We start from the raw sequence: 14,656 nt of genomic DNA, 5'->3' as shown, positions 1-14,656 counted from the left end.
TGACCCACCCAATCACACTGCCAGTCCAGCACAGTCCCAAGGAGGGTCCCCAAAGAACCACATCAGAGCTAGCCTTAGGCATGGTTTTTATTCACTTGAACACTGTACAAATATTACAATTTCCTTTTGCTGCAAAAAGTATAAAAATAATCTTTATATAGGAATCCATTCGTTACTGTAAATCTTTCTAAATCTCTGCAAATGGCTCTAAATGAGGGTAAATGAAAAAGCCGAAATGAAGAGAGGGTTATGGGGCAGCAGGAGGTGGGGCCAATCATCAGGGCTGGACCACCCAGACTCCTCCCCAGAGACCTCTGTTCCTTCTTGGTAGCCGCCCCCACCACCTGCAGGTTCTAGGGCTAAAGGCCCAGCAGAAGTGGGCACGTGAGAGGGCCAGGAGGAGCTGGAGGGTCAGGGGGTGGGGGATAGCGAAGGAAGCTAGAAGTGGTGCTGGCATGTGCCCAGTTCCACCCCACCCTTCCCTCCTAGGGGAAGGAGCTGGCAGAAGCAAGACACTGAGGCTGGCAGGAGCAAGACACTGCCCCCTGTGGGGGGTAATGGCAGCTCCTCGGTTCTGTGCCACTGGGTGGCAGCCGAGCCTGGGCTGGTGAAGGCCGCAGAAAGGGAGAAGCAAACACTTTGGCTCCACGGTGATGGGGGCTGAGTCCTGTTCCCCTGCTCTGCGAGCACAGAAGTGCCAGCACAGGAGCGGGAGCTGTGGCCAGAACTGTGCGGTGAGGGGAGACCGGAGAAGCCAGGCGTCTGTGGCTCTCAAGCTCTGTAGGGGTCGGGTGGGAGAGGTCCCCAGGCAACCCCCAGGTCAGACAGTCTGGGTCCCAGCCACACAGTGCATGTCCCTGTCAGTCAGAGGTTGAGAACAGGCACATCAAAGAGGTCACAGACACCTTCACTCTCGTCCAGGTTGTAGATATAATCGTGGTCTCCGGGGGGTGGAGAAAGACGGAGCAGAGGGGCAAACACTGCAGAGAGCACTAGTCTCAGGCCCTGGGCCAGGGCTCCCCTAGCAGCAGCCCAACCCCTGCCCACACCCACTCCCACCTTCCAGGGCCACCCACCTTCTGAGGACATCAACTCCTCCAGCAGCTCCGAGCTCATGCACTCTGGGAATGGAGAGAGCTCAGTTACTAACATTCCAGCTCCCACCTCTCCACCCACCAAAGCCCAGGAAAGGGAACCCCACCTGCCCATCAGGAACTTCACCCTTTGCCCCAGTTACCATAAGTGCCACAACAAGGTCCTCAAAAGGGCAAGAAAACAGCCATAGGACCCAATGAGCTGTGTCCCTTACCCCTAGCCTCAGGGAGGAATGCAGCAGCCTACCTCGTGTGGGATCAAAGATTTCTGACAGCTCTTTGGGGAGTTCCAAAACTGAAAAACAAGAAAGCCATGCTCAGGGCACAGAGGTCCAGCCTGGCCCCACTACAGCCCCCTGGCTTCCTCGGATCCTATACCACCCACCCTGAGGCTCCACACAGCTAAGGAGATGTAGGTCCTGCCTAGGCCAAGCTGGCACTGTCTGTTGGCCTCACTTGCTAAACCTGAATTCCTCAGTGCTGAGCCCAGGGTACCAAAGGCCCCCTGCAAGCGATTGGTACAGCTTTTCTAACTCGGAAAGGCCACAGAAGCCTCTTTCTGGGCTCAGCATGCACCCCCTGTCTGACAGAAGGTACCCCATCTGTCCCACCCTTGCTGAGCACCTGCTCTGTGCAAGACTCAGAGACCAGACCCTGGGTCAGGTCACCAGGCAGAGGTGGTGGCGCTACAGGGTGATGACTCCACTACAAACCTCTGGCCAGGAGGACACAGGGGAAGCAGAAGAAAATGCAACCAGAGAGGACTATGAGGGATTTCACATGCCAGGCTCAGGAGTTCAGATCTTATCTGGTGGCCCTCAAGGAGCCATTAAAGGTACTTTTGCAAACAGAGAAATGCCACATTTTTCTGTCAGGCCTGCATTTCAGAAAGATTAGTCTGTCAGTCAGGGTAAAGAGAAAGATGCTGAAGAATCCAGGACAAAGGTGGCCAGGGGTCATCCTGAGTGCTGAGGATACCAGAGGATAGGAGGGGACATCTGGGACAGACCTCAGTTAGCTGGCATGGGGTGGGCAGCAGAAGGAGGAGGGATAAGGAACTGGAACTAGAGTGAGAGCCAAGGGTCAGGCCTGGATAACTAGGGCTGACGGCTGGGTGCGCAGAGGTGGAAAGCAAGCTTCGGGAGGAAACTAAGTTCAGTTGAGGACATGCAGGAATAAAGTGTCCATTGGATGTACACAGGACGGCAGGTGGACACCGAAGTGTGCAGATTGGGAAAAGATCTAGGCCAGGCGGAGGCTGGGGATTCGTTCACCCAGAGCTGCAGCCCTCTCCAGGAGTGGAATGGGACAGAGCCCTCAAAAAGAGCAATGTTTAAGGACATGCCAGGGAAGAGTTCAAGAAGCCAGTGAGATAGGAGAGCCAAAAGCTGGCATCATGATGCCAAAGGAGGAAAGAATATTGACACAGACCAAGAGAGCACCAGCAAAACACGCTGGAGGCTGCTGGGCTCGGCAGGCCTTCGGCAGCTTCTCAAGAGTAACACTGCTGTAACACTGGGGCTGGGGGGGTGACTGCTGCAACCTGAAAGGTGACTAGGAGACTAATGAATGGAGATTACTTTTTCAAGGAGTCCAGACAGAAAGGAGACAGAGAAGATGAGAGAGAGTGATACAGAGAAGTGTCAATTAGTGAGGCGGTGCTCCAAGGGGTGGCAGGAAAGGGCTTGAGAGAGGGCAGGGAGTTCTGTGTTAGCCTAGGATGGGGTGCTAGAGGGGGCACCAGCACTGACCCAGAGGTGCTGGCAGAGAGCTCTCGTGTCCAGCAGGGTTGACAGGAGATCTGGGTTCCATCCCCAATTCTGTTTTCTGACCTAGGACTGGACTAAGGCTAGACTCTCTCTCTCTGCCCCTAGGGGGCAGGTACTCACCACCTGTGGGGTCTGCCTTGATGGGCTCAAAGGAGGTAGAAGGGTTGGGTCCGGACGAACTGCTGCTGTTACTGTTGTTGCTGCTGCTGCTGCTGCTGCTGCTGTCCAGCAGGGCAGAAGACTGCAGTGGCCGGGTGTCCAGTGTTGTTGGGCCCAGTGGGAGTGAACTGAGCTCACCACTGTCCTTGCTATCAGTCCCAGGGCCGCCACTCACTACAATGATAGCCCCCAGACCCAGTCATACAAGGTCAGGAAGAGGTCGTTGAAACTGGCTGTGCTGGAACCCAGACACAGGAGGACCACAAGCCTGGTTCCCAGACCCAAGGAGAATTAGGCATTGCCAGTCACCCCAGAGGAAGTAACCTGAAATTAGTCACCACAGGAGACAGGGACACAAGACCTACAGAAGAAGACTCGTGGTCAACATGTCTGCTGTGGCCATACTTCAAGACGGGCTACCAGGGCAATTGAGACACCAGTGGATGTGGATCTGGGGGAGAAAACTGCCACCAGCAATGGCTCTTCCCACAGTCAGAGGTTCCCTGTTAAAAAGGGCCCATTCAGGCAGGCATGGTGGTTCAAGCCTGTAATCCCAGCACTACAGGAGGCCGAGGCAGGCAGCTCATTTGAGGTCAGGAGTTCGAAACCAGCCTGGCCAAAATGGTGAAACCCCATCCCTATTAGAAGTACGAGAATTAGCTGTGCATGGTGGGCGCCTGTAATCCCAGCTACTCAGGAGGCTAAGGCAGGAAAATTTCTTGAGCTTGGGAGGCAGAGGTTGCAGTGAGCCAAGATCGCGCCATTGCACACTCCAGCCTGGGGGACACAGTGAGACTCCGTCTCAAAAACAAAAACAAAAAAGGCTCATTCATTACCATAGCAAGGGAAGGCTAGGTGGTCAGGAAAAGGACAATCCCCAACCTGAAGAGTCTCTTCCAACTCTAAGCATGGTGTTCCACAACACAGAGATACTGCCTCTTGGGCCTCTGTCACAAGCTCCCATGGTGCCTCACCTGTGATCTCAGCTGCTGGGCCAGCCATTCCCTGGACTTCTGCACTGCCAGGGACAGCAGTGGGAGTGAGCTGAGGACTATTTGGACGTGAGGCTTCCTGGGACTGGGCTAGGGCAGGCTTGGGCAGAGGTGGAGGTGTAGAAACAGCAGATGGGCTCTGGAGCAAATCTTCAGGTGGTGGCACAGGCACAGCCACAGGGGGTGAGCTCCATGCCTCCTTGTTCACCAGCAGAACCTCAATGGGACCACTCACACTCTTCAGGTGAATCTGGTACTTCTTCTGCCCATTGAGACCCTAGAGATGGGTGGTAAGGGATGGGAGATGGGTAGAATTGTAAGCAGGCTTGGCTCCTGCCCGACTCCGGGTCAGGACCACAGTGTCCTCTCCCACCCAGGATGCCCATCCTCCCAGATAACCCCAAACTCCAGGCCTCCCCCTACTTGCCCCACCCAGGACTTATCAGGCTCCACAGCCAGCACCCGCCCTCAGCTGACCCCGCCTGCCTGGGCTAAGCACCCACCTCTGGGATGGGCACCTCCAGGCTGGTGCCTGATGGGGCCCGGATGGCCAAGAGGGTATCTCCTAGAATGACATGGAGAATGGGTCAGAGCCCATGGGCTCAATCTGAGCTGGGAACAGAGGTGCCTGCCTTTTGGAGCAAGGCAGGAGATCACGGTCCCTGAGGAACTAGACAGTGGGCCTCACCCATCCCCCATAGTGGCCAGGCAGAGCTAAAGCTCTTCTCTTCCTGAGAGCCCAGGGTCAGTAACCAGGAAATCTGGATTCAATTATGTGGAGTGAAAGATCACTGGCCATATGCACCTCATTCCTCTACCAATGGCTGATCCCTAGGTGAAGGTGTTCTAGCCAAGGCCAACATCCCTTTCCCATGACCAGTCAGGGGCATACAAGATGGAGAAGAAACACATCAGCGGGGCACAGTGGCTCACACCCATAATTCCAGCACTTTAGGGGGTTGAGGAGGGAAGACAGCTTGAGCTCAGGAGTTCAAGACCAGCCTGGGCAACACAGCAAGAGCCCATCTCTTAAAAAGAAAAACAGAGGAACAGATCCTGTATTCACAATGCAACTAAACTAACAAAAGTTGGAAGTGGGCACCCCCATGCCCTGCATGTAAGAGCCTGCACACAAGCAAATACACACATATCCTCTCTCCCTCTCTCCCCCTTGTGCCTCTATCATACCCAAGAAGCCAAATCCAGGAAACAGTAGAGATGGGAACAGACCCAGGGACCCACTCCAGAATTTCTGTACCCTTTTGGTATAGCTGACCTCCACAGGGTCCCAGTGACACTCAGACAGAAGACTTACCCTGCCTGGTTCCTCTCTGAGCAGGCCCCAGAAACCCTCTTAAGAGACAGAACTCTCCTAAGACACTGAGCCCAGTGCTCAGGACTTTGGCTGAGCCCAGCCCACCCCCTCACCCCTACCCAGGCTCTGCTCACCAGCAAAGCATCTGCAGATGTCCTCATGAGTGACGTAGGCCAAAGTGTGAGGGTTAAGGAGAATGGCTGATGCCCTATGGTGACAGATGGCAGACTACAGAAAAGACCCAATTCTTTAGCTAAGGTCTGACACACAGGCCCTCAGAGACCGTTCTGGGGACTCAGGTCCACCGGGGGAGGGATCACAGGCTAAGAGTGGAAGGGGAGGGGCTCTGAGGAGGGAGCCTGAGGCTGGGCCATGGCCAGTGGCTATAAGACAAACTCCCAAGAGGAACAGGGCTCAGGGCAAGTTGAACCAGAGGGCCCCTTGCCCACTCCCCCCAGCAGGGACCGCCAGGAGGATATCAGCTGTTCTGCACGTCCTCTGTGACGTTCCGGATGCTCTGCTGCACCCACACCTTGTGCTGGTCTAGTTCTTGCTCCCGCTGCTGCAGCTCCTCGATCTCTGCCTTGAGCTCAATCAGTTTGTCAGCAATCTCCCGGGTATTGCAGCCAGGCCCCACACCCCTGAGTCCAGGGAGTGGGGCTGAGAGGGACTGCTGAGAACTCTGGGTCCCATGGCCCCTGCCTTCTTCGGCACCCTCCACCCCACGCCCGACACTTCTGGGTGGGAGACTCTACTACCCTCCCACTATGCCCACTCACTTCCACTGGATGCTGTTCTTGGACTTTTTCTCGATTAGCCCGATACCTTCCAAAACATTGGTAATGTCGTAAATCCGCCGCTTCTGGCGTACAGCTAGGGTGTCAGCTGCCTGGCAGAGAGAATGGAGAATGCTCAGCCCCACTCTGGGGTGTACCCCCAGCCACCCTGAGACGTGGTCTGGGAAGGGAGTAATCTGGATTCCAACCCTGTAGTGCCTCCCAGGCGCTACTGCAGCTCAGGACCGCAGCTCTGTCCCATAGGCAGCTCTTCTCCTCGCCAGCCAGGAAGGGCCACGAGGACGAACACCTGCAGCCCCGAGCCTGGCCCATAGCTGTAGCTCGATGGCCTCGGCCGAATGAATGAAACATCCCCCGGCTTCTCTCCTGTGAGAAAGCACACGATGGCGGCCGGCTCTCGGAAGACCCAGCTGGGCCGCCCCCGGGGTTCCCGCTACCGGCCCAGGCCTGGTCCACCAGCCTCCCTTGTCTCCCCTTAGCCCAGGCCGCACCAGCTTGAGGTCAAGCACGCCGTCCTTGGCCTCCTGCAGAAGGGACACGAACTTGGTGGTGAGCAGTCCCAGGCTCTTTTCGTGCCGGCTTGGAGTGCCCGGGGGCGGCGGCGCCTGTGGCCCGGCCTCCGCCATCGCGCCCGCCCGCCGCCTCCCCTCAGCCAGGCCAGGCCAGGCCGGCGCCGCCGCCACTTCCGCTTCCGTTCCTGGCCGCCCGGCAGCCGGAGCCAGCGTTACTGCTTCCGCTTCCGTCCCGTGCGCCTTCCAGGGAACGTGGCGCTATTGCTGTCTGTGGGTGCAGCCGCAAAACTTCAGGGACCAGTAGCAAATGTCCAGCCTCCGAATAAGACGAAAACTACGTGGGTAGACAGGGGAGTTGGGATGAAGTTGGGGAGGAATGAGAAGGGCGTCAGTGGGCCGCCCTGGCAGTAGAGAAGGGGACGCCATCGGAACTTTCCTTGCCAATCTGCCCCAACATCACTAACTCTGCCTAGTCCCCATCTTGGGAGAGGAGACCACACTACCTGACTAATCCAATCTGCTCCCTCAAACCTGTTCCTTTTCCGTTTTTTTCTCTTTATTTATTCTTTTATATATTTCAAACTCATTTTACTGCCACATCAAACCTGTTCCTAAAGGCTGCCCTACTGTCTTGGGGTCACCCCATCTATTCCTATCCCTCACTTCCTGCCAAACAGCAAGCACTAACTATATCTACCTTGTCCACCTTGTTCCACCTATGGTCCTAGCCTCATCTTTCGCTCATCTTGTCCTCACAGTACAGTGCTCAGAGACTATGGGGTTATGAACACTTCAGCCAATGCAAATGTGTTTACCTATGTGTAAATATCAGTAAAGCACTCAGTCATTCCTGGCATGCAGGAATGTGTGATAGGGTCATTTTGTAACTTTTAACATTGTTACTATTTATTATTGTTTCTTTTAGATCAGGTTCTCTGGGAAATGGGACTCGAGACAGGGTTTTGCAGCAAGTTTGTTGGGGATCCACACTTTTTTTTTTTGAGACAGGGTCTCACTCTGTTGCCCAGGCCAGAGTGCAGTGGCAAGATCAATGCCGTCTCAGCTTCCTGGGCCCAAGCGATTCTCCCACCTCAGCCTCCCAAGTAGCTGGGACCACAGGCATGCACCACCATGCCCGCCTCATTTATTTTTAGTTTTTTAGAGATGTGGGTCTCACTATATTGCCCAGGCTAGTCTTGAACTCGTGGGCTCAAGCGATCCTCCCACCTCAGCCTCCCACAATGCTGGGATGACAGGTGTGAGCCACCATACCTGGTCAGGATCCACACCTTTAAGGGATTAAGACAAGCAGAATTGAGCAGATGCAATTATATTATAGGCCTCAGCCTATCCCACTAGGATCTCTGAAATTGGGGTAGCACTTCTGAAGGGTTCATGTTCACATGATGGTACCATGCTTTTGCACCCCAATATTGACTGAGAGACTCAGTGGTGTGATCTCAGTAGCCTACACTCCTGGCAGCTGGAGAATGAGCACTTCTGTCCTGAAGGGTGGATTTGGGTGGTGGACTGAACATCCACTAAATAATAATAAACCTTATAGTCCCTTCCCTGGCTCCCTATAACTCTCAAGATAAACACAGCTGCCCAGTTGCGGTGACTCACGCCTGTAATCTCCCAACACTTTGGGAGGCTGAGGCAGGCAGATCGCTTGAGCCCAGAAGGCTGCAGCGAGCTATGGTGGTGCCACTGTACTCCAGCCTTGGTGACAGATCAAGACCCTGTCTAAAACAAAGATAAACACAGCTTTCATGACCCTCTCCTGCCACCCCCCAACACACCCCTCTTCACAAGAGCCTGCCACCTCTCACTCCTCCGCAGAGGTACACATCCTCCTCAGAGGCTGGCCAACACAGTTTTCATCCTGTGCTGTTGATGTCGTCTGCATCCATATCTGCACACTCTGCCCACCACCCCAGGTTGAGGCCAAGTCTAGCAAATCCCTATCTCCTCTCCTGAGCACTAAGAGGTTCTGGGTAGGCTGGTCAAGACTGGTTGAGTACAAGTACACCCCACCCCCCCGCCCCTCAGGGAAGTGTCGCCCAGCTGTCCCCACCCTCCGTGCAGACACTCTTTCCTGTTGGGAATAAAATGCCAGAGACTCAGCTTCCTTCCTTTCTGTTGATGGCCTTGGGGAGGGAGGAGCCTTGGTGGGAAGAAGGGGCTTCTGGGTGGGGAGTGGGAGAGAGACTTCCTTGGGGAGAGGAATTCAGCTGCACGCTGGAGTCAGCTGGAGTTGCCCAGGCCCTGTGAGCAAGTGGCAGGCGTGCCCAGCTGCATTGGGGAGAGGGCTGTTCTCAAGGCCAAGGTCATTTGTGGAGGGAGAACTGGACGCCTGATCAAATCTGGTAAGTTCTGTAGCAAACTGTCCTGTGCAGCTCAGAGCAGGACCAGGGTCCAGTGGAGGCCTGTGCCCACCCTGTCTCGCTTGACATCTGCAGGGGCACGACTGGGAAACCTAGCAGGCAAAGCCTCCCAGGTGCCCTCCGCATCACACCCGCTCCCTCTCACTTCCCGAGGGGGCCGGGAAGAACCTCCTTCCTCCTCTCAGAAGGGCTTAGACAGAGGCAGCAGCTCACAGGGGCATCTACTCTGCCTGCTTGCCCCGGGCCCACCTCAGCTCTGGCTCCTCCAGGCCCACAATGGACTCAGCAGCCAAGGATGAGATGCAGCCGGCGTTGTCCCCTGGTATGAACCTTTTGGGTGGACTAGGGGAGGAATGACGGCAACAAAGATGGGACTGGCTGGGCGCAGTGGCTCACGCCTGTAATCCCAACACTTTGGGAGGTCGAGATGGGCAGATGACCTGAGGTCAGGAGCTCCAAACCAACCTGGCCAACATAGTGAAACCCTGTCTTTACTAAAAATAAAAAAACTAGCTGGGCGTGATGGCACGCGCCTGTAATCCCAGCTCCTCGGGAGGCTGAGGCAGGAGAATCGCTTGAACCCGGGAGGCGGAGGTTACAGGGACCCGAGATTGCACCACTGCACTCCAGCCTGGGCAACAGAGCGAGACTCCATCTCAATAAACAAATAAACAAACAAATAAATAAATAAATAAGAAAGCTGGGACTGGGGTCGTTGGGCCCTCCCTCCCTGACTACACGGCTGCCCAGGCTCTTCCTTCCCAGGACCTGAGTGGCCAGAGCAGGAGCGGGCAGAGCAGCTGGCCCGGGGTGCAGCGCTCAAGTGGGCCTCAGGCATCTTCTACCGGCCGGAGCGGCTGGCCAGGCTAGGCCAGTACCGCAGCCGCGAGGTGCAGCGTACCTGCTCCCTGGAATCGCGCCTCAAGGTGGGCATGGGGCAGGGGGTGCGGGTGCTGGGACTGTGCTGCAGGGCTGGCCCAGCCTCACTGGCTCCATCTTTCCACAGTCAGTGGTGCAGTCATACCTGGAAGGCGTGCAGACTGGTGTGTGGCAGCTGGCCCGGGCCATTGAGGTGGTGCAGGGAACCCGGGAGGCCCTGAGCCAGGCCCGTGGGTTGCTCCAGGGCATGTCCCAGGCCTTACAGACTCTAGAGCCCCTACGGGAGCGGGTTGCCCAGCACAAGCAACTGCAGGCCCTGTCTCACTTGCTGCCTCGGCTGCGGGCAGGTGAGCATGCAGGGACCCTGGGCCTCAGCCTCCAATAGTCAGTCCACAAACACCCATCCCTAATCAAGGGGCCCCAGCCCACTAGATGGGGAACTGCATAGAGCAGCACACCAGGGACCTCCCAGACAGTAGCCCGGGCTTCCCATGGCCTATGAGGCAGGGTGCAAATCAGCTCATCCTGGGATTCCCACGCGTGGGATGCTTGAGTCAGGACAGACACCCAGTCATGTGACTCTGGCCACCTGGTTATCAGTATATTCAAACTCTTCCCTAACAGAGTGGCTAAGTGAGTACTGGCAGGACCCCCCGATTTCCCCTGCCTTCCCTCCAGGATCCTCAGCTTCCTCATATTCCATGAGTTCATGGGTTGACCTCTGGCCCACCGGGTCTTTAGGACATTGCCAAGATCCTCTTAGATTGGCCAGTACTCTACTGGTTATTTATTTATTTATTTATGGTTTTTTGTTCATTTTTTGTTTTGTTTTGTTTTTGAGACAGAGTCTCACTCTGTCACCCAGGCTGGAGTGCAGTGGTGTGATCTCGGCTCACTGCAACCTCCATATCCCAGGTTCAAGCAATCCTCCTGCCTCAGCCTCCCTAGTAGCTGCGATTACAGGCATGTGCCACCATGCCTGGCTAATTTTTGTATTTTTAGTAGAGATGGGATTTCACCATGTTGGCCGGGCTGGTCTCAAACTCCTGACCTCAAGTGATTCACCCACGTTGGCCTCCCGAAGTGCTGGGATTACAGGCATGAGCCACTGTGCCCAGCTTACTCTACTGGTTGTTAAATATTTTATGCATCACCCCCGCCCTGGGCCTCAGTATCCCCTGCTGTACACATTGAGGCGGTGGGAAGGCTGAGACCCAGGGCCGTCTCCTTTTCACTCTCATTAGTGCCGGCTGCAGTGTCCCACACACAGACTCTGATTGATGGCCAACAGTTCTTGGAGGCATATGTGAGCCTTCGGGAGCTGGAGCAGCTGCGAGAGGATACGTGGGCACCCCTGGGGGGCCTGGAGTTGCCAGTCTTCCAGGGGCTGGACCTTCTGTTCGAGGCACTGGGCCAGGCTGTGGAAGCAGCTGCAGGGGCCGCGGGGAAGCTGGCACGGGAGGACCCAGCCCTGCTGGTGGCTGCTGTGCGTGTGGCGGAGGTGGAGACTGGACGAACAACCCCCCTGGGCCAGGTCCCCCGGGACTGGCGTCAGCGCTGTCTGAGGGCACTACAGGAGGGCCTGGAGCGGGCCCACTTTGGGTCACCTCTGCTGCCTGCACCAGGGGCCCTACCAGGGTGGCTGGAGGCTCTGCGAGTGGCCCTGCCAGTCGAGTTGGCCACAGCTGAGGCACTAGTAGCGCCTTGCTGCCCGCCACAGTACAACGTGGTCCAGCTATGGGCCCACACGCTGCATAGTGGTTTGCGCCGCAGCCTGCAGAACCTCCTTGCTGGGCCTGAGCTAGAAGCTGCGGATGCCTTCACCTTGCTGCACTGGGCACTGCATGTGTACCTGGGGTCAGTGCCTTTGGGGCAGCGGGACATGGGGGATCAGAGGCGGGGGCCTGGTGGCTTGGTGTGACACCAGGCCACCCATCTCCAGGCAGGAAATGATGGGGAGCCTGGAGTTGGGGCCTGAGGCTGATGTGTCCCAGCTGGAGCCCCTTCTGACCTTGGAGAACATTGAGCAGCTGGAGGCAACATTTGTGGCCAACATCCAGGTGAGTAGTTGAGGCACAGGTCCAGAGAAGTCCTACTTATCTGCTGTGGGCCTTTATCTGCAGAGTGGAATGTCTACCCATCTCCAGCAGGGTCAGATCCCTGCTACATTCCTTTGCCCCTGGCCCCTCCCCCCAGGCAAGTGTGTCTCAGTGGCTGCAGAATGCACTGGATGGGGAGGTAGCTGAGTGGGGCCGGGAGCAGGGGCCCAACACAGACCCGTCTGGCTCCTATTACTCACCAATGCCAGCCATTGTGCTGCAGGTAGGTGGGAAGTGGCCAGACAGGCAGGCAGCCTCCATGGGGCAGTGGGGAGGAGAGGAAGGAGGGAAGCTTTGCCGATGGCTGCTCATTTCTGCCTGCAGATCCTGGAAGAGAACATTCGTGTGGCCAGCCTGGTCAGTGAGTCACTGCAACAGCGAGTGCATGGCATGGCACTGTCAGAACTGGGCATATTCTTGAGGAGGTCTGCTGAGGCACTGACCCATTCCTGATACCTATCCCTGCTCCCCAGGCAGCCCAAAGGGGCTCTGAGTGAATAAGACATGTCACAGGGAAAGGGCTCTTTCAAACAAGGACTTGGGTATCTTGGAGGTGGGACAGGAGTACCAGGGACTGGGGCTGTGGGGATGCCAGCATAGCAGCAAGTCCAGGAGCCACCTCTGCCCATTGCAGCTTCAGTGATGCTCTGATCCGATTCTCCCGAGACCACTTCAGGGGGAAATCAATGGCCCCTCATTACGTGCCCTACCTACTGGCCGCCCTCAACCACAAGTCAGCACTCAGGTACCAGAAGGCCCCCAGGGAACCCCACCTTCACTAACCCCCTATTGAGTACCTATTATGTATGGGCTCAGCCCACACTAGGACACTAGGGACTTTGGACTCACATCGCCCTGGGGTTCCAATTCTAGTTCTGCTAATTACTAGTTGTGTGACCTTGGATGAGTTACCTAATCTCTCTGAATCTCACTTTTCTCATTAGTATTATGGGGGTACTAATGGAATGTTCTGAGAATCACATGAGATAACATGTAAAGTGGCCACCATAGTGCCTGGCACATGGTGTCAATTGTTCATTCGTCCAGCAAATATTTCAAGGCCCTACTCTGTGCCAGTAATGTCTGAGGTTACAGCTGTGTCTATACACGCACACACACACACTCCCTTCCTCTTGGGTGGTATGTTCTTTTTGGTGGGGGCAAGGAAAACAAGTGATGATTTTTTACTCCCTCCTCACTGGGATAGTTCCCTTCCTTTACGAATGAGGAAACAGAAACCGAAAGAATGTTTTCCTCAAGGTCGCACCGCGAATTTGAGGCAGGTCCCGCTGGGCCGTGTCCTTTGCAGCTCGCCAAGCGCCCGCCTCCCAGCCCTGGTCCATGCCTGGGACCAGAAGTGCAGGGAGCCGCTGTTCTCGCTCCCTCCCGTCAAACACTTGCCCCACAAGGTGGCGCCGGAGGGTCTGGACCACCGAGGGCCTTGCGGGCCTTGGCCTTGGTCCTGAAGCCGTAGTTTTGCTCGGTCCAGCTCCTCAGTGTCTGTCCTGCAGCTGGACGGGGCGCCTTCAGGGGCCTTGGCTCCAGTGGAAGCTGCGCTGGACGAGTTGCAGAGGAGGATCTACCGCTTGGTGTTGGAGACGCTGCAGGCGGAGCTCCAGGTGAGGCCTCCTTCAGGTCAGGATGGGAGCAGGTGGAGAGGTGGCGGTACAGCTACGTATGGGGGTCTCCGCAGCAATGCCAGATCTGGATCATTTCCCCAGCCCCTGTTCGCGGATCTGCCCTCGCGCCAATGGCTGTCGAGCCCCGAGCTCCTGGAAAGTGTGTGTGAACGGACGGGGCGCTTCTGCCGGGACTTCTGGCGCGTGCGGAACCCCACGGTTCAGGTGGGTTGGGGGAAAAGATTGGGGAAGGGGCGGCGCGGGTGAGAGGCGACCTGCACCCGCCTGATTGCCTCCCCGCAGCTGCTGCTGGCTGAGGCCGAGCGTGCCGTGGTGCTCCAGTACCTGAGCGCGCTGATGCAAGGCCGCCTGGTGTGCCGCGGAGCCGACGAGAGGACACAGGCGGCCGAACGCCTGCGGCACGATGCTGCCCAGCTTCAGCAGCTTTTCCTCAGTTTGGTGAGAGCTTCTTGGGCGGGCAGACGGGCGAGAGTCTCAGTGGCTGGGTGGGAGAGAGGGCTGGCGCGAGACCCTACCCCGACGTGCTCAGGGCCTGGAGGAGAACGCGCACTGCGCGCCGGTGCTGCTCGCCCTGAGGGAGCTGCTAAACCTCCGCGACCCCGCGCTGCTGGGCCTGGAGGTGGCTGGCCTGCGGCAACAATTTCCCGACGTGAGGTGCGGACTGGGGGCCAAAAGGGAAGAGAAGCCGGAGGGCGGGGAGGACGGGGCTGACGCGCCTCCTTGGTGCCCCTGCAGCGAGGACCACGTCTCCGCCCTCTTGGGCCTGCGCGGGGACTTGTCCCGGGAGCAGCACCTGGCCGCGCTCAGCTCCCTGCAGGCTGCGCTGCCGCCGTCGCCCCGCGCGAGCCGCCGCGTCCTCTTCAGCCTCGTGCCCGCGCCCGCGCTCGCGCCGGCCTCCTGCCTGCCCTCGGGGTCCTGCGCCCGAGCCCTGCTGCTCGCAGAATAAACCACGGCTGCCGGACGCCTGAGTCTGTGTGTGTTGGGGAAGGTGGGATGGAATAAAAGTGCCCACG

General features: G+C 57.1%; 2 protein-coding genes across 7 annotated transcripts; one reads left to right on the top strand and one right to left on the bottom strand.

The window, feature by feature from the left end:
- Positions 1-69: 69 nt before the first annotated feature.
- E2F4 (E2F transcription factor 4) lies at positions 70-6,826 on the bottom strand. Of its 3 annotated transcripts, none has more exons than XM_003812209.5 (10): positions 6,618-6,826; positions 6,109-6,218; positions 5,809-5,970; positions 5,464-5,507; positions 4,518-4,579; positions 3,997-4,291; positions 2,984-3,196; positions 1,342-1,389; positions 1,077-1,121; positions 70-980 (listed from the first exon to the last, which is right to left on the bottom strand). In XM_003812209.5, the coding sequence occupies exons 1-10, from the start codon at positions 6,750-6,752 to the stop codon at positions 865-867; spliced, it is 1,230 nt and encodes a 409-aa protein (XP_003812257.1). In that variant the 5' UTR covers positions 6,753-6,826; the 3' UTR covers positions 70-864. The 3 variants fall into 3 exon arrangements, with proteins under 3 accessions (XP_003812257.1, XP_008962859.1, XP_063453723.1); XM_008964611.3 differs by having other exon boundaries at positions 70-857; positions 6,618-6,809; XM_063597653.1 differs by having other exon boundaries at positions 70-1,121; positions 6,618-6,809.
- A 119-nt stretch (positions 6,827-6,945) lies between these two features.
- On the top strand, positions 6,946-14,645 carry EXOC3L1 (exocyst complex component 3 like 1). 4 transcript variants are annotated; one of them, XM_003812206.6, is made up of 14 exons: positions 6,946-9,007; positions 9,295-9,347; positions 9,791-9,951; positions 10,032-10,251; positions 11,149-11,761; positions 11,847-11,964; positions 12,101-12,226; positions 12,328-12,428; positions 12,638-12,748; positions 13,493-13,622; positions 13,725-13,847; positions 13,926-14,081; positions 14,173-14,297; positions 14,379-14,641. In XM_003812206.6, the coding sequence occupies exons 2-14, from the start codon at positions 9,302-9,304 to the stop codon at positions 14,587-14,589; spliced, it is 2,241 nt and encodes a 746-aa protein (XP_003812254.4). In that variant the 5' UTR covers positions 6,946-9,007; positions 9,295-9,301; the 3' UTR covers positions 14,590-14,641. The 4 variants fall into 4 exon arrangements, with proteins under 4 accessions (XP_003812254.4, XP_063453708.1, XP_063453706.1 ...); XM_063597638.1 differs by lacking the exon at positions 14,173-14,297 and having other exon boundaries at positions 14,379-14,645; XM_063597636.1 differs by having other exon boundaries at positions 13,926-14,297; positions 14,379-14,645.
- The last annotated feature ends 11 nt before the right edge of the window (positions 14,646-14,656 follow it).

Source organism: Pan paniscus, chromosome 18 (assembly GCF_029289425.2).
Source record: "Pan paniscus chromosome 18, NHGRI_mPanPan1-v2.0_pri, whole genome shotgun sequence".
In the NCBI taxonomy this organism is placed as follows: Eukaryota; Metazoa; Chordata; class Mammalia; order Primates; family Hominidae; genus Pan; species Pan paniscus.
Note: the sequence above shows the minus strand (reverse complement) of the source record. Positions and strands in the feature narration are given on the sequence as shown.

Bases quoted from the DNA above. Each gene is read 5' to 3' on its own strand.
- EXOC3L1 (XM_063597636.1), top strand. From the start codon at position 9,302: ATGGACTCAGCAGCCAAGGATGAGATGCAGCCGGCGTTGTCCCCTG. The intron at 12,227-12,327 runs GTAGGTGGGAAG...TTCTGCCTGCAG, and splicing joins TGCCAGCCATTGTGCTGCAG to ATCCTGGAAGAGAACATTCG. The intron at 13,623-13,724 runs GTGAGGCCTCCT...TCATTTCCCCAG, and splicing joins CGCTGCAGGCGGAGCTCCAG to CCCCTGTTCGCGGATCTGCC.
- E2F4 (XM_063597653.1), bottom strand. From the start codon at position 6,752: ATGGCGGAGGCCGGGCCACAGGCGCCGCCGCCCCCGGGCACTCCAAGC. The intron at 4,580-5,463 runs GTGAGCAGAGCC...ATGTCATTCTAG, and splicing joins CATCTGCAGATGCTTTGCTG to GAGATACCCTCTTGGCCATC. The intron at 1,390-2,983 runs GTGAGTACCTGC...CTTGTTTTTCAG, and splicing joins CAAGGCAGACCCCACAGGTG to TTTTGGAACTCCCCAAAGAG.